Source organism: Lutra lutra, chromosome 1 (assembly GCF_902655055.1).
Source record: "Lutra lutra chromosome 1, mLutLut1.2, whole genome shotgun sequence".
NCBI lineage: Eukaryota > Metazoa > Chordata > Mammalia > Carnivora > Mustelidae > Lutra > Lutra lutra.
Genome location: NC_062278.1, coordinates 164,673,410 through 164,695,640, shown reverse-complemented (window position 1 = coordinate 164,695,640; position 22,231 = coordinate 164,673,410). Strand labels below are relative to the sequence as shown.

Genomic DNA, 22,231 nt, shown 5'->3' with positions numbered 1-22,231 from the left:
CTGTTTGGTGGGCGGCCATGTCTCAGGGGTGAGCGACATTGGGGACAACGCCAGTCCCTCTCCCTTTTCGCTTCCCGGCGTTCTGGAGAGCCTCCCCACCGCGGCGCTGCGCCCGTGACCGCGGAGCCACAGTGCCCTCGCGCGGCCAGATGCGCGCAGCGCCTGCCCACCGTCGCGCCTCATGCCCGGTCTGGAGGGTGGCGGGCTTGGCCTTAGGGTCTGAGATCCCAGCGGAACCACAGCTGCCCAGCCTGCCTCCCTGCAATGGAGGCCAAGGCCAGGGCGGGCAGGGAGAGAGTGTCTGTCCAAAAGTGGCTGTGAGAATAGGGCAGCCAGGGAAAGATTATTGAGCTGGGATTAATAATAATAATAACAATATATAATTAAAAAACTATATAAAAATATATAACAATAACAAAAAATATATATATCCATATATATTTAAGTGGATAATTTAGATCATGGTTCAAAATGTAAAAAATAAAAGGAGTGCACAGTGAAGAATATTCCTGTCCCCCTGCCCTCAGCCATCCTGTCTTCCCTCTCCAGAAGCAGCCCGCCTTACACCGGCATAACCCTCCAGAGATATTCTCTGTGTACAACCCAGTGCCACGTGCATAGTGTGCTTCCCAATGTGTACGAAAAAATTTCAAATGTAAAAGGTTGCAGGGAACTGTACGGTGACTAGCCATATCATCGAGACGCTCTCCAGCCTTCCCTGCATCCAACTCCATCTAATCTTTTTTCATTCATTCCAAATCAAGTTGTGGCCATTACACTTCATGCCTAAATACTGTAGCATACATACAGCGACCTAGAGTTCAGTATTTGTGTGTGTGTGTTTTTAAAGATTTATTTGAGAGAGAGCGAGCACGAGCAGGACGAGGGGTAGAAGGAGAAACAGGCTCCCTGCTGAGCAGGGAGTGCAATGCTGGGATTGATCCCAGGACCCAGGGATCATTACCTGAGCTGAAGGCAAATGCTTAACCATCTGAGCCACCCAGGCACCCCGTGTTTTCCTTTTAAGGTTTAATTTATACACCGTGAAATGCACTAATCCTAAGTGGACCAATCCATCGAGTTTTGACAAATGAAACCCAAACCCCTATCAAAGATGTTACTGTTGCCCCAGAAAGCTCTCTGGTGCCTCTTTGGAGTCTCAAACACACTAGAGACAGAGAGAGAGAGAGAGAGAAACCGTTCAGGATGTTCTCACCATAGATAAACTTGCCCTGCTCTGGGACTTCTTAGGACTGGGATCGCGTGGTGTGTGTGCTGTCTTGTGACTGGTTCCTTTCAGTCCCTCAGGCCCCTGCTCCTGGGATTCACCCACGCCCCCGGTGTGCATCAGCGGTTTGTCCTGATTTCTGGAGATGCCGCTGTCTGGGTGAACCACCCTTTACTCATCCGTTTACCTGTTGGCTGTTTGGCCCATTCTCACTTTTCAGCTTTCACGAATAAGCTATTTCTTTTAAGGAGGAAAATGTTAGAGATGCCAGTCTTATTTTTAATTCTTTTCCAATATTCATCAAATATATTCTCATAAAATAGCGAATGGTATTAAAGAATGTGCATGCGATGTACATTGTTTTTAAGTAATCTCTGCACCCAACACGGAGCTTGAACTCAACTACCCGGAGATCAAGAGGTGTCTCTGAGCCAGCCAGGTGCCCCAAACATTCTCACAGAAGTCTTTGTATAAGCACAGATTTTTATTTCTCTTGGGTAAATACCCAGGAGTGGAAGAGCCAGGTGTAGGTAGGAAGAGTGTATGTTCAGATTCCCGAGAAATTGCTAGACCTGCTCCCGATGCACGATCTACCCCCCTCCAACATCTTAAACACAGAGTGGCACACGCTCTTCTGCTTCTTGGCAGTTTTCTTCTCCCTCAATAGCACTCTTGGAGGCACCTGGTTGGCTCAGTGGGTTAAAGCCTCTGTCTTCGGCTCAGGTCATGATCCCAGGGTCCTGGGATCGAGCCCCGCATCAGGCTCTCTGCTCAGCAGGGAGCCTGCTTCCTCCTCTCTCTCTCTCTGCCTGCCACTCTGCCTACTTGTGATCTCTGTCAAATAAATAAATAAAATCTTCAAAAAAAAAATAGCACATCTTAGAGAATCTCCTCCTAGCCTGTACGGAGTGTCCTCCAAGTTCTAGTCCAGAACAGAATTTATCCAGTCCCCTTCTGATGGGCATTTAGACATTTCTAGCTTTATTGAGCCGGGTTTTGAAGGGTGAACAGGAATTTGCCAGGCCAACAAAAACTGAGAGAGACTGGGGAGAGCCTGGAGGCCCAGTAGACTTTGCAGAATGCACATTGCTGGGGCGCGAGTTCTCCGAGGGTACAATTAAATCCTCACCTCTTTACCCCCAGGGGCTCAATGATGCGTGTTGAGAGGAAAGGAGTGGGTGATGTAGAGGTGTGCTGGCCAAAAGTTCTGGGGCAGGGTGATGGAAAGCCCCAGAATGTTTGGGGTAGGGGAGTGAGGAAGACATTGCCACCAAGGGGGCACTCCTGGGACTCTCCAGAACCAGGCACTGGTGGGTGTTAAAGTTCGTACTAGAGCTTTTGCTGATCCTTGGACGGTGGTCACATGCCCAGCCCTGGCCCTCAGCAAGCCACGCTCTTCCCTAGAACGTGGGCTACCTCTCCAGGCAGGGATCAGAGGCTTGTCTGTCTTCCCCACTGCGCCTGAGTTCTTGACTTCTCAGCCTGGCTGGGACTTGGGCCCAGGACAGGCTCTCAGCAGGAGCAGGATGGGGTGGGGCATGGGGCAGGGGTGTCAACAGGTAGAGTACTGGAGCAGGGGCACCAGCTGGGCCCGAGGATGCCCCGGACAAGGGCGGGTTCCCTCTGGGTTCCCAGATAAGGTCAGCATGGGGAAGCTCCTGGGAATGTGGCAGGTTTCCTAAGCCCCTCATTCCTGGTTCCAACAATACCATTCACAGAGGTACCCACAGGCAGACCCAGAGCTTCGCAGGAATGTGGGGCAGGAACAGTATCTTTGGACTTTGTGTCCTGACACTGCCACTAAAGTGGCTATGTGACAGCTGGGCACACTGCATCTCCATTTCTGTACCAAATGGGGAAGAGCTGTTTCCCCAGAGGCCTCTGGCGGCTTGAGGGTGGGAGGAGGCCACGTGTAGCAGCGTGGTGAGCAGAGGCAGAGCCTGGTACCCGGAACCACATTCCTGGCAGTGAAGAAGGGGGCGGTGCCTCCCTGGGGGTCAGAGCCTGGCCCCCTGCCTGGCTCGACATTCCACAGTGGCTGCTTGTCCAGCTCCAGACTGGGGCCGAGCTTGCTCCTGTGGCCAGCGGGGGGGAGGGAGCATGGGACAGAGGGCCACACACCCTGTCTGGGGGCAGCCTTGGTGCAGCATCAACAGGTGGCTTCTGTAGGGCCAGGCTCCAACCCGTCCCTCTCGTGGTCTCAGTGCCCTGGCCCAAGGCCATCTCGGAAATCCGAAGTTTTCTAAGACAAAGCCTAAGGCTGTCCTTGGGACACCCAGCTGAGGAGGAAGGCCCTGCTCACCTGTCACTTGGGAGTCACTGAAGAAGCACCAGCTGGCGGCAGTGGTGGAGGGTTTGAGGTGAGGCCTTGTCTGCGACAAGCATGTTGGCTTCTAAATCCAGGTCTAGGTGAGTGGGAAGTGTTTTCCTCATGTCATCCTGGAAACATGGTCTGCTGTTCTCATTAGAGTGGAAACCCTCAGGAAGACTCCTGCATAGCTGCTGTTTGCCACCACCATCCACGTGATGCTAGGGTCCAGGGCAGGGTGGCAACCCTCCTGGCTTTGTGATGGGTCTGGCTGGTCAGGGACTGGATGTGCGGGCATGCCCACCATTGCAGCCGAGGGCCACGGTACCCCTTGGCCTGGGCTGCAAGGATGGGGTGGTGTGGGCCACAGGGATAGCGTGGTGGGCCATAGTCACAAGTGAGACGCCAGTCCCCTCCCGTGTTCCTGGGAGGGCCTTGGGGCTGCCCGAATGCCAGCCCTGCAGCAGCCAGTCATCTGCGTCTCACTTCACCGGAAGCCAGGGAATGCAGCAGACGCCACCAGAAGGCAGCTTCCCAGGCAAAATGCCTTCCTGAGGAGGCACTTCCATCCCAGGGAGACCTAGGGTGCCCTGTGCCAAAGCAGGACTCGACCATGCCTCACACACCCCAGCTCTGCATCCACCGGCCTTCTTGGGAGCTGTAAACCAAGAGAACGTGACCAAGTGGCTTGTAAAAATTGGCTTTATTTGTCACTTATTCACCTTAACTCATTTATGCCATTTTGGCGTCCACAGTGACAGTCCCTTGGAAGCTGGGGTCAGCCCCTACCCACTGTGATCACAGACCACAGAGCACGAGCCACGCAGGGCCCCACCCATAAGGCTGGTGCCCACAGCGTAACCACGGGTGGGGCTGAGCAGATGGCGTGCCGCGGGGGGAGCATCGAGTCTCTGCTCAGGACTGGGTCTGACAAGGCCACGTGTGATATGGTGGGATGCCCTGGACTGAGGGGTCAACAGACCTGTCGGGCCCATCCTGCTTCTGCTGCTGACTTGCCAGGTGGATTCGGGCAAGTCGCTTCTTGTCCCTCGGTTGGTCTGTTCCCTGGTTAGCGCTGTGAGTGAGGTGTCCTAGGAGCTCAGACTCAGCTCTACTGAGTCGTGACCATGGCTCTGCTTCGAAGGCCACCGTGTGCCGGCTGCTGGTGGGGCATCTCTCTCCGCAGGGCCCCGGGTGCTTCCTTAGAGCTGGGGCTTCCTCCAGGGAGAATTCCTCAGGCTTGTGGTGCCCGACTCTGCTGTCCCTGCTGCCAGCACCGCCTGTCCGAGGAGCCTCCCTGCCGGCCTCGGAAAAGGTTCCGCTGCCTAAACCCTAGGTCCCCTGTTACCACAAACAGAACTCATTCTAGACATCACCATGAGTCTTTTCCAGTCACAGGCTGGAGCAACTTACTAAAAAACAAAAACAAAAACAAAGACCTAAGCTCTCTGACCCTGATTTTGCCACGGATGTGGGGCCTGCACCCTCCTCTCTGCGGGGCGGTGCTGACTGAAGCTAGAGGACAGGTGGAATCTGGTCATTTACTTAACATGCATTTGGTCCTAGGCACAGTGAAGCAAAGTGCTATAAACATGATGGGACGTTCTCAGCCTGGAAGGCACAGTGGCCTGTAAAAGTGAAGCCACCGTCTTTCCATGTGAGGGCTGCTGTAGGCGAGCGGGAGGCCCGTCCGGCGACAACCGGAAGGATGGTACAGACACACGTCACTTCAAGGGTCACGCAGCGTCCACCCGTCTGGGCCAGGCGCCAACTCCATAAGCCTGGAGAATCCTGGCCTCGCTCCATCAGAGGACACAAACCGATGACAGCCAGCCAGACACGATGGAGCCAAGCCGACTCCGTGCTCTTCAGCCTCAAAAGCCCAACCAGAACAGTCAACGAGAATAGCCAACAGGCACATGCAGAAAAATTAACAGACGGCCCAAGAGTGTCTTCTGGAAAACCCATCCCTTTCTTTCGAAGAGGCTTGTTCCTAAAAAACTACTTATAAAAGGGGAAAACAATGGTGTCTTCCAGAGAAACAGTTTGAAGCCAGGTATTCTAACCCCTGATTGTGATAGGGACTCACCAGTGAGTCATGTCCACCAGAAAACATGATTTGCTCTCAGCCTCGTGCCCTATGGCCAAGACGGAGACACAGCTACGAGGTTTGTGCTTCTATTCAAAAAGTTCCCATGCTAGGGGAACAGCTCAGACCACTGCAGCCGCCTACGGCACTGAGCACGTGCAAAGATTAAAAAAAAAAGTTACCTGGGGACCGTCCTTTGCCGTCCCCACCTCTGTCAGTCAGCTCCATAAAACCTCCTTCCTACCGTTCTTTCTGCCAATGCCAGCATAAAAAGCAAAATTTCAAACTGGAAAAATTCTAGCACTTTACAAAGTGGAATGAAAGAGTATGAAATTCAAAAACATTATTAAACAAAAGTCCCGGTGCTGTAGCAGCACTCCTGCAATGAGCACCCCACGGGCCTCACTGTCCCCCTCCCTTGCAACTCCAGGCAGGGCCCCTCTCCTGGTCCAGGGAGACGTGGCTCAGAAGAGAAGGGCCCCCATGCTGCCGACCTCGCTCTGCTCCTTCACGAAGATTTCAAAGTACTGGTAGATGATCGTGACCGCGAGCAGGATCCCAGTTCCAGACCCGATGGCACCCAGGAAGTCGGCCAGGACGGAGAGGGCCCCGATGCACAGCCCACCAAAGGCTGCGGCGGTGGGGATGTACCTGAGGGACAGGGGGCCGATGAGCCATGAGCCACCATGCAGACCCCTAGCCCCGGCCTGGCCTCGGGAAGGGACCAGGGCTTCGGACATGCCCACATCTGATTTAAGATCCTGACTCCAGGGTCACTCCACTACCTCCTTGAACCTTCACCACTCACACACCTTGATGGTCTGGACTAGGGCTGTGGTGCCACAGTAGGTGCCACATGAGCCACACAGCGCTCATGAAATGGGACTAGTTCCAAATCGAGATGCTAAAGACATCACATGAGGTTTTGAAGACAGGAATATAAGATATCTTACGATGCTTTTCCTCATGTTATCTACAACTTGAAATTAAATTCTAGACATGGGGAGTTAAATAAAATATATCATTAAATTTACTCAGATTCGTTTTACTTTCTTTTTAAGATATAGCCTACACACAAGGTTTTGTGAGTTTCATGTATATTTTTACCTTTTTAATTAAAGTGGCTAGTAGAAAATTTAAAATTTCCTAAGTGGCGTGCAATCTGTTAGGACTGAATGGTGGGTGTAAATCAAGAGGCCGCAGAGGAATTGAACGAATGAAACTGCAAACCACCCCTCTAGAGATCTGAAAACAACCTGAAACTTGAAACACTGGCTTTTCCCGTGGTTGCTTCCTTCAGGTGAGGCGAGCAAGCTATGGGCAGCGGGACAAGCCTGGCTGGCCCCCTGACCTAGGGAACAGTTTTGTGGGAACACAGCCCCTTCATCCATGTAGGTACTGTCAGCGGCCGCTTCCCAGTGGTGGTGGAGGAAACGAGTAGTCGCGACAGGCTTGAAAAGCCTGAGATACTTAACACCACCACCCCTGCTGCCCGAGGCAGCTCCATGGTAAGTGGAGAGGAGGTGCAGACAGCCAAATCCCCCATGAGCACCCCAAGGGCCAGCCTAGAGCTCTCTTCTGCCCTGCACGCAACACCCAGCTGGTCACCAAGTGCTGCGGCCGGCCTCTCCTCTGCGTCCCCAGGTTCCTGCAGCACTTGGAGCCCTCCTGCCCCCAGCCCACACTCCCACCGCGGCCTCTCAGCAGTCAGCTGGCCCTCCCTCTGGTGGCTCTGCCTCTAGCACTGGGTCTCCTAAAGGGACCCTGGACACTGCCCCTTTCCCCAGCAGCCAGCTGGCTGCCCATATCCTTACCACACCCTCTTGTACCCGCAGAGCCACATGCCTCTGTCTCACTCCCTGGCGGCTCTCTCTTTGAGGAGAGGGACGGCATGCTTTTATTACCCTATCCCCAGTCTCCAGCATCAAGCAAGAGCGTAGAGGAATTAGAGACACAGGGGTCTTTTCTACCTCGTTACCCAAGGGTAGGAATTAACGGATAGGAAACCCCTAAGCCAGATCAGGATACCTGGTGTGGAAGGAAACCACAAATTCGGAGTCTGAGGGCCGGGGGCCAGCACTCACCGATTGAGCTCATGGACCATGGAAGTCTCTCGATGGCCCCGCATCACCATCTGCTGCTCCTTCAGCTGCTTTGCGACCTGCATGACACCCACCAAGGAGACACCGTTAAATCGGAGACCTGAACTTGAAGGAAGGTGGATGCCTCCTGGTGGGGCTCAACACTCGCAGCTTTTCCTCTTCTGCGCCCTAAGCCCTCACACAGGTAACTCTGACTTCACCGCAGAGAAGTCACGGGGCGAAGTGTGACCGCACACTGTGGCTCTAGCTTCCCCAATACAGCGCTGGCTTCCTGCTGGCGTTCATCTTTGGCCACCGAGGGTTCACAACTGCCCCACCATGAGCATGAAGCATCTGCGGGTGTCCACAGACCACTTTCTTAGCAAGAGGAGACAGGTGGAGACCCCTCAGACCCCGAATGGGTGAGGACTACTGTTTCCTGGATTAACCTCCTCTCAAGAAATTCGCTGTAACTTCTATATACTCACATCTTTGGCAGAGGAGCCCGAGACCTCAATCCAGGTTTTGGAGAAGAACGCACACGAACCAAGCATGAACACTATGTACACCACGGCATGGACGGGATCTTCTAACACGGAGCCAAAGGATTCTGGCGGGGACAGGTAGTAGCACAGGCCGCCAACAGGATAAGCACGTGCCGGGCCCCCGGAGGAAGTATCCTGGAAAGGTTACGCACAAAGCCTGTGAAGGCCGCTTCATTGTACCTCCGCATCAGGACAGAAATGGTTTTGAGCAGATGACACAGATGACGATTTTGCTCAAGGGCCCATAGTACAGTTCCCTCAATAAAAAGGGAACTGAACATGCTGAATGTGTAAAAGGCATGATCAGCAAATACCTATGGATGAAATACGTGCTCATAGTGAGACGCACAGGTGCACAGCCTGCAACCTGCGCTAAAACTGACGGTTTTAGCCCCGAGCAGCCGTACTTACAGACCAGGTGCCCAGCAGGCTGACCAGCAGGTTGCCACTGAAGCGGGCGGACAGCATCTGGGAGATGACGTACAGGTTGGACACCAGGGCGGACTGCAGGATGATGGGGATGTTGGAGGTGTAGAAGAGCTTGATCGGGTAGGTGTTGTACTGGCCTCGGTAACGGGCTGACTTGATGGGTAGGTCCACGCGGAAGCCCTGAGACACCAAACAGAGTGGAACGCCCTTCGCTGCCTCACTGCCCAGAAACCCAGCCCGGCTGGGGACAGCTGCCAGGGAGCCGGCTACAAGCATCGCTTCCAGGGCTGTGGTTCCCCTGCCTTACCCACCTCTGCACCTGAGGGCATCGGAACAGAAGGTTCCCAGAAGGGGTGCCTGGGTGGCTCAGTCAGTTAAATGTCTGCCTTCAGCTCAGGTCATGATCCCAGGGTCCTGGGATCAAGCCCCATGGTGGGCTCCTTGCTCAGCAGGGAGCCTGCTTCTCCTTCTCCCTCTGCTCCTCCCCATTACTCGTGTGCTCTCACATTCTCTCTTGTTCTTTCCTCTCAAATAAATACAAATCTTAAAAAAAAAAAAAAAGGTGTCCCAGAAATACTGGCTTAAAACTGCACCAAAGCCCAGCAGAGATAATCCTACTTTTGTCAGAAACCAAAATCCAGCACATTATATCCAGCTCTATATAGAATATACTAGAAAAGCCTGAAGAACACATGCTCAAGTTCTAGCAGTGCTTCTCTTGCCTATACTTTCAGTGGCCCCAAGACCCATGCCACCACAGCATCTACCTCGCATCCCAGAACAGCTGTTTAAGAGGTTTCCGATAATACACAGAAAAGCCAAGCTTTTCTTTTTCTTTTCTTTTTTAAGATCTTATTTATTGGATAGACAGAGAGGGAGCACAAGCAGGGGAAGTGGCAGGCAGAGGGAGAGGGAGAAGCAGGCTCCTTGAAGAGCAAGGAGCCTGCTGTGAGCCTTGAAGCTGAGCTAAAGGCAGACGCTTAATTGACTGAGCCACCCAGGTGCCCCAAAGCCAAGATTTTCTATGAATATGACCTCTCCCTCAGAAACCCTTGGAGGAAGGGTTTCTTTTATATCATTTTCACAAACTCTCAACGCCTAGAACAGGACTCAGAATATGTAAGATTTAAAATAAATTCTTCGGGGCGCCTGGGTGGCGCCTTCGGCTCAGGTCATGATCCCAGGGTCCTGGGATCGAGCCCCACATCAGGCTCTCCACTCCCTGGGGAGCCTGCTTTCTCCTCTCTCTCTCTCTGCCTGCCTCTCTGTCTACTTGTGATCTCTGTCTGTCAAATAAATAAATAAAATCTTTAAAAAAAAAAAAAAATCTTCATGCTCCAAACGCATACTTGCCAAGCCCCTAAAGAGTCCACTTATTGGTAATGAGGCATCTGAGTCTCAGCCAAAGGAACAGAGTCATTTGCTCCTTGGAAAAAGCGCTTGCCTGGTTTAAATACCTTTCCAACAAGCATTCAACTACTCTCTCAACTGCTGTCTCTTCTTGTCAATAAATATTAGAATACAAAGTGGCTGATCAAAAAATACAAAGATTAGCCCGACTACAGAAAAGTGACCAGCAGTGCCACTCTCTTGTTCAGAAGCAAGTGACACAGACGAATCATCTGAAAGGTAAGAGGAAAGCCTTTTCCAAGATGAGGCTCCTGCCTGCAATTATGGTACAAACTGGGTAAGATAGAGAGAAGGTGTTAGTCTGCTTGCTTTTCACTTCTCTTGAACTAAAACTTAATATCTTCTCTATCTGCTGACAGCCCCAACCCAAAGGAACACGATTCCAGAAATACTAGCTCTGCCTCACGTGTGTTCCTGCAAGTCCCCTGACTCGGTGGGAGGCACCTATCCTGCTCGCCTTGGGCTTTACGTCCTTTAAACGCCATCTCATTTCAATACAATGGGATGGGACAGGCCCCGCCAGGGTGTGGGTGAGGGATGCGTAAGCCAAGGCATGCTGACACATAAAGGCAGACCATTAAAACTTGGTACACGGGGATCTGGACGCACCTGGAAATAGATCACCACTGCGAAGACAAAGATGGTGGCAATCAGATTCATGAGGTTGGGAAGATTCTGTCGGTAGAAGGCCTCTCGAAGGGCTCGGACCTTGTCAGTGCGTGTGGCCAGCAGATGGAACAGCGCAATGATGGCGCCTTCAAATTCCATTCCTGTTGGTGAAGGAGAGGATGTGTGTGGTAAACAAACAAACCACCAACTAAATTTGGCTCTACTGATTTTCTCAGTAGCTAAAAAGACGAAGTCCTACCCTTCACAGTGCTCACTCCCATAACCCCAGGGAGAGAGTTCTCTCATCTACTGCTTTTGTAGATAATGCAAACCTGCAGAAAGGGCTATTCTACCTTTTGATTTAACTCATCTCAGTTCTTCAGCATGAGTCGTCAACGGCTACTGGACATGTGGCATGACGATCAGTTACAAAACCATAAAGGCGGGGTCTGCTGAACTCTGGCTGAAGGGGCCCTACACTGAAGGGGTCCTCCACACTGCCAGATTCTCTTCCTGGAAATGCCTGGGCAGTCCGAGCATCTGCGGCTCTGATGGGCAGGTGGGGCTCGGGCTCTGCTCCTGACACTGATGGTCAAGTGTAAAGGACCACATGTGTGCCCCCCGCATGGCTGATCCAAGTCTGAGCTGATACCCTACCCCGAGAGGCTGTGGAAGGAGGCAGCCAGTATGAGCCGGGAAACCACAGCCATGAAGCAGACTGAGCTTCCCAAAGACTGAAGGGAAAGAACGAGACTGGGTACTTGACCTGAGGAGCAGGGAGCAGAGGGACAAGTGAGAGGAACTTGGGGCACACAGGGCATTAGTAAGGCCTAGAGGTGTCTTAATTTTCAGGAAGTTTATAGAGTTAAACAAACCAAAGCTAAAGCAGATAACAAGAACGCTGCGTTACTGTGTAATCTCTGCTAACCCACGACAGTCTACGCCATGACATACTCAGGCAGCCTGCATGCCTGAGCTACTGCTGTGTCTAGAACCATGGTCTTTGAGGGTGGCTGGAGGTACCAGTAACAGTGGTATGAGGTGTGCCTTGGCACTGTCCTGCATGTGCTCAAGTTTTGAACACATGGTGGCTGGCACTACCTGCTCTGTTCCCAAACCATTTTAAGAGGATGCTTCAGGGGGCACCTGGGTGGCTCAGCGGGTTAAAGCCTTTGCCTTAGGCTCGGATCATGATCCCAGGGTCCTGGGATCGAGCCCCACATCGGGCTCTCTGCTCAGCAAGGAGCCTGCTTCCCCTCTCTCTCTCTGCCTGCCTCTCTGCCTACTTGTGATCTCTCTCTGTCAAATAAATAAATAAAATCTTTAAAAAAAAAAAAAGAGGATGCTTCAGGCCAACCTTCCAATGGGGACCACCACTGACCTCTTCTGGAATGTGGCTTCTGTGAAAGAAACACTGTTCCAACGGTCTGTAATTCCTTACCTCACCCTGTGATGCTGTGCTCAGTCCCCATGCACCCCCACTCCCAGGCTTGTGACAATACTGCCTTCCCAGGGCACAGGGTTCAGGGATCTCAGAGCAGGAGCCAGGACAGGCCTTCAGAGGCCGCTGCCCCAGCTGCCGGGGAGGAAGGACTTGTTCCCTTCTGCCCTCCGTCCACACCGCCCCCCACTCCCGTACCTCTGACAACAGCTCCGACTCCTCTCCACCTTGTTCATTCTGCACCAGCCACACATGCTGACCCTGAACACTACACTCCTCCCTCAGGGCCTTTGCAGCTGCTTGTTCCCTCTAAATGGGACATTCTTCCCCCACAGAGCTGCAAGGCTCCCTACCCTCTGCAGGACTTTGCTCCAAGGTAGGGGGATGCTGGGAGGGGGTCTTCCTGATCATCCAGACTAACCCTGTGACAACCCTCCCAGCATCTCCATCTTCTTTCTCTGCCTCATTGGTCCCCTGGGTATCTGTTCCAACACCTGCTATGTGGAACACTCAGCTCACTCCGTATTCCCAGTGCCTGACCCTTCACAGATGTCAGGTAAAGTATTTGTTGAGTGAAGGGCAATGCCAAGGGTAAGCTCTAGTTCTCCTACTTTTTAACATCATTTCTTAAAATTTGCCACCTGTTGCATCTCTGGGAACAAGACAGAACTTCCAAGTGCGAAGAGTTACTTCAGGCACAGAGGCAGCTTTGTACCTGCACGGTCCCACTAATCCCATCTGAGCTGTTCCCACTTGCCCTTCACAGATCTGTGACATTCGTGACCTGTGCCTTCCTCCAGGGTCCAGTCCTCGGGACCCCACTCTTCCCTCTCCCCTGAACCCACAGCTCTCATGGCAACACTCAATGGCCACTCGAGCGGCTTGGAGTGACCCCTCCCAGCTGCGCTTCTCTCCGGCTCAGTCTCAAACACGACCAGCCGACAGCCCACACTTTTAAAGCCAGAAACAAACCCAACTTTGCTCTGTGATTTTCCATCACCCTTGAAAGAACCTCCTCTATCCCGTCTATTACGCTCTTAGCACCTCGTGCCTCGGTCTGTGCTTTCCACGACCGGCTGGCTGGCCAAAGCTGGACAATGGAACAGCCACCGGGCTGTGTTCTCCGCCTGTCTTCCCCTCCAGTACAGGCTGAATCACCCCTTCCATGCTCCAACCCCCACTGCCTCACTGGCCAGCTCCCCAGTAGAAGGTGGCTCCTCGGCTGGGGCTTCTGCACCTTTACTGACTCCTCCCCTCCCGGCCCCAACTCTGGTGCCGCATCTTCAGACTTCAGACTTCTGCCCCCAGGCCAGTTACAGTGACAGTCTTCACACCCCTGAACCCCTATGATCCTTCCTCCCGCCTGCCTTTTCACACCCATCCCTGAAAAATATTACCTTCCACCCTCTCCTTTCTCCCAATTTGTCCTGAATTTCCTACAATTCCAGAGGTACCCGGGGAGGAACCAAGTCCCTCTTCTCCGAGGCTCTTCTGACAGTTCCTATGTCAAGCTACGCTCTTTCCCTTGTAATCTACTGGGTGCCTGTGGCCTTCACTTGTCCAGGGACCTGCTTCGAGGATCACTAGTGAGATATTGTGGTTCCCTTGTAATCTACTGGGTGCCTGTGGCCTTCACTTGTCCAGGGACCTGCTTCGAGGATCACTAGTGAGATATTGTGGTTCCCTTGTAATCTACTGGGTGCCTGTGGCCTTCACTTGTCCAGGGACCTGCTTCGAGGATCACTAGTGAGATATTGTGGTCTCTGGACACCGGAGACTGTTTCCAGCATTCATCTCGAAGAAAAATACTCAAACACGCACGAATATTTATTTCTCGTGAGTCTCCTTGGAGTGTGTAACATATTTAGTGATGAAAAAACCTGATTTTCCTTTCCTTGTAAGTCACACTTCCCTAAATATTTAGGAAGTTTCATTAAAGACACTGCCTGTAACAAGATTCTCTTCTTTGTAGGCATAACATACAACACTCACACGTAACATGCATCTACTCTTGAGCCAGGCCTCACAGAATTTCATATTATTTCTCATTAATCCTGGCACCCACAGCTGATATGCAGAGGAATGTGCCCAAGGCCATTTAACCTCTACCAGCAACAGCCAGGACCTAAACCTAGTGAGCTCCAAGTTCAGGCCTCTCTCCCAAAACTGCTCCAGATCGGAGCAAGTGCGTTGGTTCCATAATTTCTGCTTAATCACTGCGAGCGACTGCCAAGAAAAGATGAACCTGTGAGGATGTGCACTATTTCACTGTTGCAACAACAGTGACACTGGAAACAACCTCTATGTCCGTCAAAAGACTATAATAAATGCTGCCTCATCCTTGCAATGGAAGTCCACACTGCGCTGAGGAAAACGAGGCAAAATTATGTAGTCTAACATGGCAAGTGTTCATGAAATACACAAAAAATGCAAGCTGGACATCTTTATGAGCACAGACCTATCTGTGTTTTAAAAATTCTATAGATAGAGATCACTTTAAAAAACAAAAAACAGAAACTCTGCAGATACACACAGGAAAATCAGAAGAGATGTACCTAAAACCAACTTGATTTTTCCTGGGAATGGGGGAACTTCTGTTTCCTGCCTTGCACATGCTGGTACTTTCTACTAAATCCTGTCCCCAGGGAAGGCCAGGGCCCTTACCTCGGCCAGTGTTGACAGTGGTGGGGCTGAACGCCTTCCACACGATGGTCTCGCAGATGTTAGTGGCAATGAAGAGGGAGATCCCAGAGCCCAGGCCGTATCCTTTTTGCAGAAGTTCATCCAAAAGTAAGACAATTAAGCCAGCAACAAAGAGCTGTGAAAATTTAAAAAGAAAAAATAAAATAAAGCAACCCAGACAGACTGCACATTACTGTTCTTCAAAGGCCTGTTCCTTTCCTTCTGCAATACCAAGCTTTTCTGCTTCTCAACACTAAAGGCAGGGTAGACCTTGGACAGTAGAGCCTTTCTCTGGTGAACTCGGAAAGGCCACCACAGGGGCCCTGGCTTCTTCTCATGCTTCTGTTATGCCCACCTCAGATCTGTCATTTGGGAAGTCTAAGTGTGAGGAGCTACTCAGAAGGAGGGACACGTTAGAGCCGCACTGACCTGTATGGTGATTAACAGGCAGATTCCAGCGCCCATTTCCGAAGGATCTCCGTACATTCCTGTCATCACGTACACGATGGACTGGCCGATGGTAATGATCATGCCAAATACTGGAATCACAAGAAAACGGTCTTCTCAAAGTGGGACATTACACGGTCTGGAGAAAACAGTTCTGGAACACCTACTGTGTGCCAGGCACTGGGGAGGACGATGATGGGAGATGTAGAATGCAGGCATGGCCTGCGAGGAGCTCAATCCAGGAACTCTCAGCAGCTCCATGGCCAAAGCACAAGAGTACTGAGTACAAGTACTCAAATGCCTTCTAACAAAAGCCTGCAACCTCTTCAATTCCAGCTTCTCCAAAATCACTTTCCTTTCAGTGACGGCAGGAGAAAGAGTTGAAATGTACTAATACAGTTCTTTTCTTTCTTTCCCTTAAGATTTCATTTATTTATTTGACAGAGAGAAAGCAAGAGAGCACAAGCAAGGGAGAGGGAGAAACAGACTCTCCACTGAGCAGAGGGCCCAATGCGGGGCTGGATTCCAGGACCCCGGGATTATGACCTGAGGCCAAAGGAGATGCTTCACCAACTGAGCCACCCAGGCATCCCATTAATCTAGTTCTTATGAAAGGAGAGTCAGGGAGCAAGGGAAGATGACATCCAGAGGCATGTGATTCGGTGATGGTGTCAACGCGCAGCACCCAAACTCAAGTCAGGTCACTTAGGCTTTGGAGAGCTCCCTAACTTGAATACATGCCCAGGCCTATCATCTGGGTCTGAGTCCAGCACACTGAATATTATCTCTGGGATAAAATGATCCCTTCTCAGCTTGTAGTTAATATAGTTCTAAAGGAAAAACTCACAAAGCAGTCAATTTAGTTACTACTTCCGTTTCCTCAGCCACAAAGCTCTTCTGGCCAACGAGGTACATTCCTTTTTGTATGCACACATCTTTGTTTCTTGTAGCTCATTAGTCTCTGTTGTTAGGCACAGTGGAATCCACATGTTTTTATTGGTTCCACAATACTAGATGGGTTTGGGATTCAATTTCAGCTTTTCTGCTTAGTTTGTGCATGAAATACAATTTTATTCCAAAATGCCCATCAAATAATTTCTATTTAACTTTTTAAAAAAGTGCCTAATAAAACAGATATCTTGAGACAGAAAAATTTCAAAAAACTGTTCAAGAATAAAGAGAAAACAGCTAATTTGTGCTTTTGAAAAATAATACATGTGTATATTTTACATCCTGATTTGTATCTGATACTGACAACTCTGAACTGGATTAGTCTTTCTTGCTCAGTCATTTCACCTACTAACTCTAGAAGATCTCTAAAACATGCTGGTGTGGAATAAAACAAGGCTGTGCAGGCAACTGTAAATGTCATTTCCTAATTAATGCATTTCGCTTTACAACCAGAGGCTGCACGTGGTTCATTCTGAGAACTGGTTACTATTACCAGTAACACATTACTTGCTATAAAGCAATACATTATCCTCACTGTTACAGATGAAAAGACTGAGACTTCAGAGACGTCATCTAACTTCATCCCAGGTCACAGAGCTAGGAAACCACAGAGCTGGACAGAAAGGATCCCTATCCCCTAAGTGGAATCCTTCCAAACTCTGAGCAGAGAGAAAATACCACGTGTTGGGTAGCTACTGTGCACCAGGCGCTGAAAGAGGTTTTATACACACTATTCAAATGAAGTCTTAAAATAGCTCTGAAGTTTTCCTTCTAAGTGGTAAGGAAATTGTGGCTGGTGGAGGGCGAGACCTCCAAGCCCTGCTCCTTCCACTCCATGACACCCGGTGACACCCACCACCCCGCCTCATCGACTCTATCTAAGTGCTCTCTCGTTAACATAGCCCACAGTACACCTACAGGGTTGGTGGGCCAAGGAGGTTACATCGTATAAAAAAACCTATTTTGATGCCCTAAACTTCAGAGCAAATTTGAATTCTCACCTGCAGACATCTGAACATTATTCAAAATCTCACTTACACTTTTGGGCTCCATTGAAGAGGGCTCGGTCTTTTGGGGTGTCACCAACTTCAATTATTTTGGCACCAGCCAAGAGCTGCATGATGAGGCCGGAGGTGACAATGGGAGAGATACCCAGCTCCATCAATGTGCCTTGAAGAAAGAGCAAGGCAAAACACAGCCAGTATGAGCTTGGAAAAGCAACACATAATATTAAGAAAATGAATGAGCAAAATTCAACGGTGTGCCCTGTATACAAATCTGATGTGTTTCAGTTTGCTAGCAGCATTTAATTTCAAAATTAATCCCCAAATATCAACGATTAGCGTATAATTCAACTCATTCTATTCACTCTGCCATGCAACATCTTATTCTGTTTAGGAAGTCACGTGGCATTTAAATAGACGACAGCCTTTAAATTCACCCCAAACAGATACATTCTGGTTTTACAGAGATAAGGTTCATCTCTTCATCAGTTAATAAAAAAAGGATAACATTCAAATAATTTCCGGAGTTTGGAAAGAAGGTCTGCACCATTGTATCTAGTTGTGAATAAACCTCTATTTCCATTATGCTAAAATGAGCTATACTTCCAACTGATTTAGAACTTAATTTGAAATGTTTAGAAAGCGAGTTAATCAAAAGCAGTATCAACATAAATGTTCAAATCCTCCCCACCCATAGGTAAATGGGTTAGAGTATACAAAACACCGTTACATATTTTTTTGGACACGTATATACAACCTATAGATATGAAGATGTAGCTCAGAAATAAGTTACATATTCTAAAGAATGTTATCAAAACAGAAGAAAGACCGGTACGAATGTCATCATTTCAGCTGTTTAAAAAATTCTAGTTTTTCCATGTTTTTTTTATCCTCCATGACCTAGACTTATCTTGTTCTTACAGGTTTTGTGTTGCATTCAAATGCCGCAGCGCTGAATTGGCCATCTGCTCAGGCTATTCAGCACAGCACGCTAACATTCCTCCCTAACACTCTGAATTCCACATAAAGCCGAAGCCTGTAATTTAACCGAAGGAGGCCAGTCAAATCCACACTGGAGAGAGGTACAGATGGCCAGAGTCCTACCTCTGTTCGAGGCGAGAATCACTCTCATCCAATAGAAAGGGTCAGCTGAATCTGAAGACATGATACCAAATAGCGGGATCTGGAAACAAGCAGAGAAAAGGAGTCAGCACGCTGACCCCCAGCCTGCTCTTCGCCCCGCCCCAATTCTGGAACAGGAACTGCGCTTACCTGGCAGCATACTAAGAAGATAAAGAGGGTGATTGCGGTCCACAGCACTTTCTCCTTAAACTGAATCTATAGTGGAAGACAATGCATTAAGGCAGTATTTACAAAGACAAGTTCATAGACATGAACTCGAATTAGACCCCTTTCTCTGGTTCACCAGAGAAGTGAGCCTTGAACACTCCAAACCGAGTGCCAAACATAAGCACTGAAATGGAAGGATGTGTGTTGCAGGCTTTCTACGTACAAGACAGGCATACAGAGACCTTTCACGTACGATTTCATTGGAGCCTCATGTCACTTAATGTTATCTTTACAATGAGAGAATGGTCTTAGGAAAGCTAACGTGTCCCAAATCTCACAGCTGAAGTGAGTTTTGAGTGCAAAACCTGTGCTCTTAGTCACCAGAATTAACAGTTTAGGATCAGACCCCAGATGGAACAATGTTGCAACAGCAAGGGATTCCTAAAACAGATCAGACCTTACAAGGAGCCAAAGATAGTGATCATTCAAAAAGGTTCTGTAGCTGATAAAATCTTGCAATTCTGTGGCTAATTTGCAATGTGTGACAGTTCGACAGTGTATTTGCTATGAATTAAGGGTAAAACAATGTAATAAAAAATACTGGGGGGGGAGGCAGGGAGAGTTACACCTTTAACCTACTCAGTGCCTACTAACAGCACCTACTTTTCACATCTCCGTGGGTACACATGTAGGTCAAGTGACTACTGGGAATTATTTTATAGATGACAAGTGAGTACCATCAGGAAAATTTAGAATCCCCACCCAAGGTCCCACTGGTACCAAGTAGAGCTGGCAGCTTTTCCAGGTGTTCTGCCTCAACTGATTGCCTTCCCTAGTACTTCCTGCCTATCCTGCAAGAAGGGGTTTAAAGGGCTTAAAAAAACACTGTAACTATTGTGTGGACTGAGGATTTTGATATGGAAAAATACCTTGTGAGTGACAGCATGAAGTGAATAGAACTGTACTCTGAAAAAGTACTTTTTAACTGGATGGGAGAAGTAGTCCCAAGTCTACATGAGCTCCAAGAAAGAGTCTGGCTCTCTGGTCAGAACAGAAGTTGAGGTCTTCCATGACTGCCACTTCAGGCAGGCCCCAAGGAGACCACCACACAAAGGTGGCGGGCACTTAGGGTATGACACCCCACATGAAGCTGGGGTGAAGTCACAGAACCCTCCTTCCTCTTGAGAATGCTCCCCTTCCCATCTGTCATCTCACCAAACCAAGAAATTAGGAGGCCAAGGGAAGGCAACACCACTTCCAGCTAACCAGGAACACAACAGGCCTGTGTTGAAAGGATTCTTCGTGGGAAAAAAGAGTAGATGATTTTTATAAGACTCCTCATTTCTTAATAACCAAGTCTCCTCTCCTGGATGCAGCCAAATTCAACAGCAAAACTTCAAAAGCTCTTGATCCGAGTCCTTTGAAATAGCTCTTTACCTTTGAAATAGCTGCTGAATTAGCCAACAATCACTTCTCATCAAAAAGCTTTTGAAATTGATAAAATCTTGCAATGCTGTAGGTTAACTAATTTGCAATAGGTGATAGTTCGACAGTGTATTTGCTAAGAATTAAGGGTAAAACAATGTAATAATAAGTACTGGGGCTGGAGAGGCAGGGAGCCCACCCCATATACCCTGTGTTACAAAAGCTTTGAGACAACTCTCATCTTCTACCGACTTCTAAACATTTTCTCATCACCTGGCCCTTCCATTGCTCCCCATCACCCTTTATGTTCTAGCAATATGGAACGACAGCTAACACCCTCCCACCTGCTTGTCTGCTTTCCACACATATATTCTTTATACCTGGAATTCCTTTCCCTCCCCTCAAAAAAAACCAAAAAAACACAAAAAAAACCCCACAAAAAACCCCAAACTTCTATTCTTCCATTAAAACCACTAGAAACCACATCTTCCAGAATTAATCCCTTCCTGAGCCACTGCTACAACCTGCACATATTTTCACTGCTCCATCTACCACACTTAGTTACAAGGTCAAGGTCAGACAGCTATTAAAAGGTTTGTGAAGGGTGGGTCCCAGGCTTGTCTATCTCCAGAGCCATATACCCTTTCTGCTATGCTAGGGAGTTGGGGTAGAAGGGACAACTTTGTATTCTGCCCATTGAAAAGGGCACGTGTGTGGAACACTTACACAAAATGATTTCAAGTTAAAAAAAAAAAAGGGGGAGGCTTCAAGAATGTAAGTGTCCATATTGACGTTAATACAAAGATGTGTATGTGAATTCATGAACAACAGTCGTAAAAGAATCTAAAGGCAAAAATCTTTCACTATTCATTCTCTTGAATGCAAGAATCTAAATAAAACTTTCCCACGGTTTAACCGCTACACCAGCATTGGCAAAACTTGCTATCCTGGGCTGTAGCTGTGTAGGAGCGGAAATTCTGATAAAGGTTCTACATTTTTATCTTCTCATGTTTTAATGTGTCTGCTGTAAAAAGCAGGGTTCACAAAAACGCCCTTTTTCTCTGTACCTTTTATGCAGACTGTCAGAGTCCTAACTCATTTGCACAGGATAAAGGGACTGCTCTTACCTCCTGTTAGCACATGCATACCAAAACCTCCTGGGGGGAGAAAAAAACCCAGCCACGAAGCGCTCGTGCTGGAGGTGGAGAAGGAAAGGAAACTCAATCCGAGTATCCTGAGGCTTCTGGGGCCTTATTCATTCATCTCCGAGTTCCACTTTTGGGACCGAGCAAACCGGAGGCTTTGTTTGCTGGAGTAATATCCTCAAAAGATGCTCCAAATACAGCACCATAATTTCGGTGGAAATTCCCACACAACCAGGTCACCTTCCGACAGAGCTCAGGAGTACACACCGCTACACGCCAGGAGGAAGGGGTGCGAAACAGAGTTCCCATCTGGCGTGCTGAAGCCATTTTTAATTGTACTGTAAACTTCGGGCGCCCAGACAGTTCATGAAACCTCGGTGGACGGCGATTTCGGGAACTTACCTTCCTCTCCGGCTTCTGAATTTCCGGCAGGATGACACAGAAGGGCTTGATGACTTCCAGAAATTTGACTTTGATGGGAGAGACAAAAGCAGAGTTAGGGCACGTAAAAACCTTCCCCGCTCCCTTGGGGAAGCCTTCCGCCCAGCGTGAGCAGGAGCAGGGACCAGAGGAGCAGACCGCGCACGGGGGCTCGCGGGCACCCCCAAGAAGGGCCGGGGGCGCGGGCCACGGTCTAGGGGAGCCGGGCGGGCCTGGAGGGTGGCCGCTCGTCTGGACCGGTGAAGGGAAGGGGCATTTTGATCCTTCCCGGCCTTGCCGGGGCTGCCCTGAGGGACTCACTCGCCATGGCGGCGGCTGCTCGGGCTCCGGGTCCCCCTTCGGCTCCGCTCCACTCCAAGTGAGGTGAGGCTGTCCGCGGCCCAGCCCGCTCCGGAGCGCTGCACCTCCGCCGAGAGACACGTCAGTGCTAGCACCGCGGCGAGCGGCGCGGCGCGGCGCGGCGCGGCGCGGGGCGGAGCTGGGGGCGGGACGCAGGCTGCTTCCGCTTCCTGCCACGCGCTGTGGGCCAGCCGCGGACCCTCACCGTCGCCGCCGAGACCACAACTCCCGGCATGCAGCGGGGCTCCTGGGCCTCCCGGGAAGAGGGTGCGAGACGCCGGGGCGGGGCGGGGCGCGGGCCACGCCGGGATTGGGAGTGTGCGGCTGCGCAGCCCTGGCCAAGCGGGAACGCGCGGGCGGAGGGTGT

At 50.0% G+C, this 22,231-nt stretch overlaps 1 protein-coding gene across 1 annotated transcript; it reads right to left on the bottom strand.

Annotated features, from left to right (window-relative positions):
- Positions 1 to 4,220: 4,220 nt before the first annotated feature.
- On the bottom strand, positions 4,221 to 21,992 carry SEC61A1 (SEC61 translocon subunit alpha 1). Its single transcript, XM_047743193.1, has 12 exons — positions 21,826 to 21,992; positions 21,487 to 21,554; positions 18,497 to 18,562; positions 18,329 to 18,407; positions 17,259 to 17,390; positions 15,252 to 15,361; positions 14,805 to 14,958; positions 10,700 to 10,860; positions 8,663 to 8,860; positions 8,195 to 8,386; positions 7,710 to 7,786; positions 4,221 to 6,276 (listed from the first exon to the last, which is right to left on the bottom strand). The coding sequence occupies exons 1-12, from the start codon at positions 21,830 to 21,832 to the stop codon at positions 6,090 to 6,092; spliced, it is 1,431 nt and encodes a 476-aa protein (XP_047599149.1). The 5' UTR covers positions 21,833 to 21,992; the 3' UTR covers positions 4,221 to 6,089.
- Between the last annotated feature and the right edge of the window lie 239 nt (positions 21,993 to 22,231).

Bases quoted from the DNA above. Each gene is read 5' to 3' on its own strand.
- SEC61A1 (XM_047743193.1), bottom strand. The intron at 17,391-18,328 runs GTAGGACTCTGG...TCTTTCTTCAAG, and splicing joins GATTCTCGCCTCGAACAGAG to GCACATTGATGGAGCTGGGT. The intron at 8,861-10,699 runs GTGCGTCCAGAT...TTGGTGTCTCAG, and splicing joins CAGTGGTGATCTATTTCCAG to GGCTTCCGCGTGGACCTACC.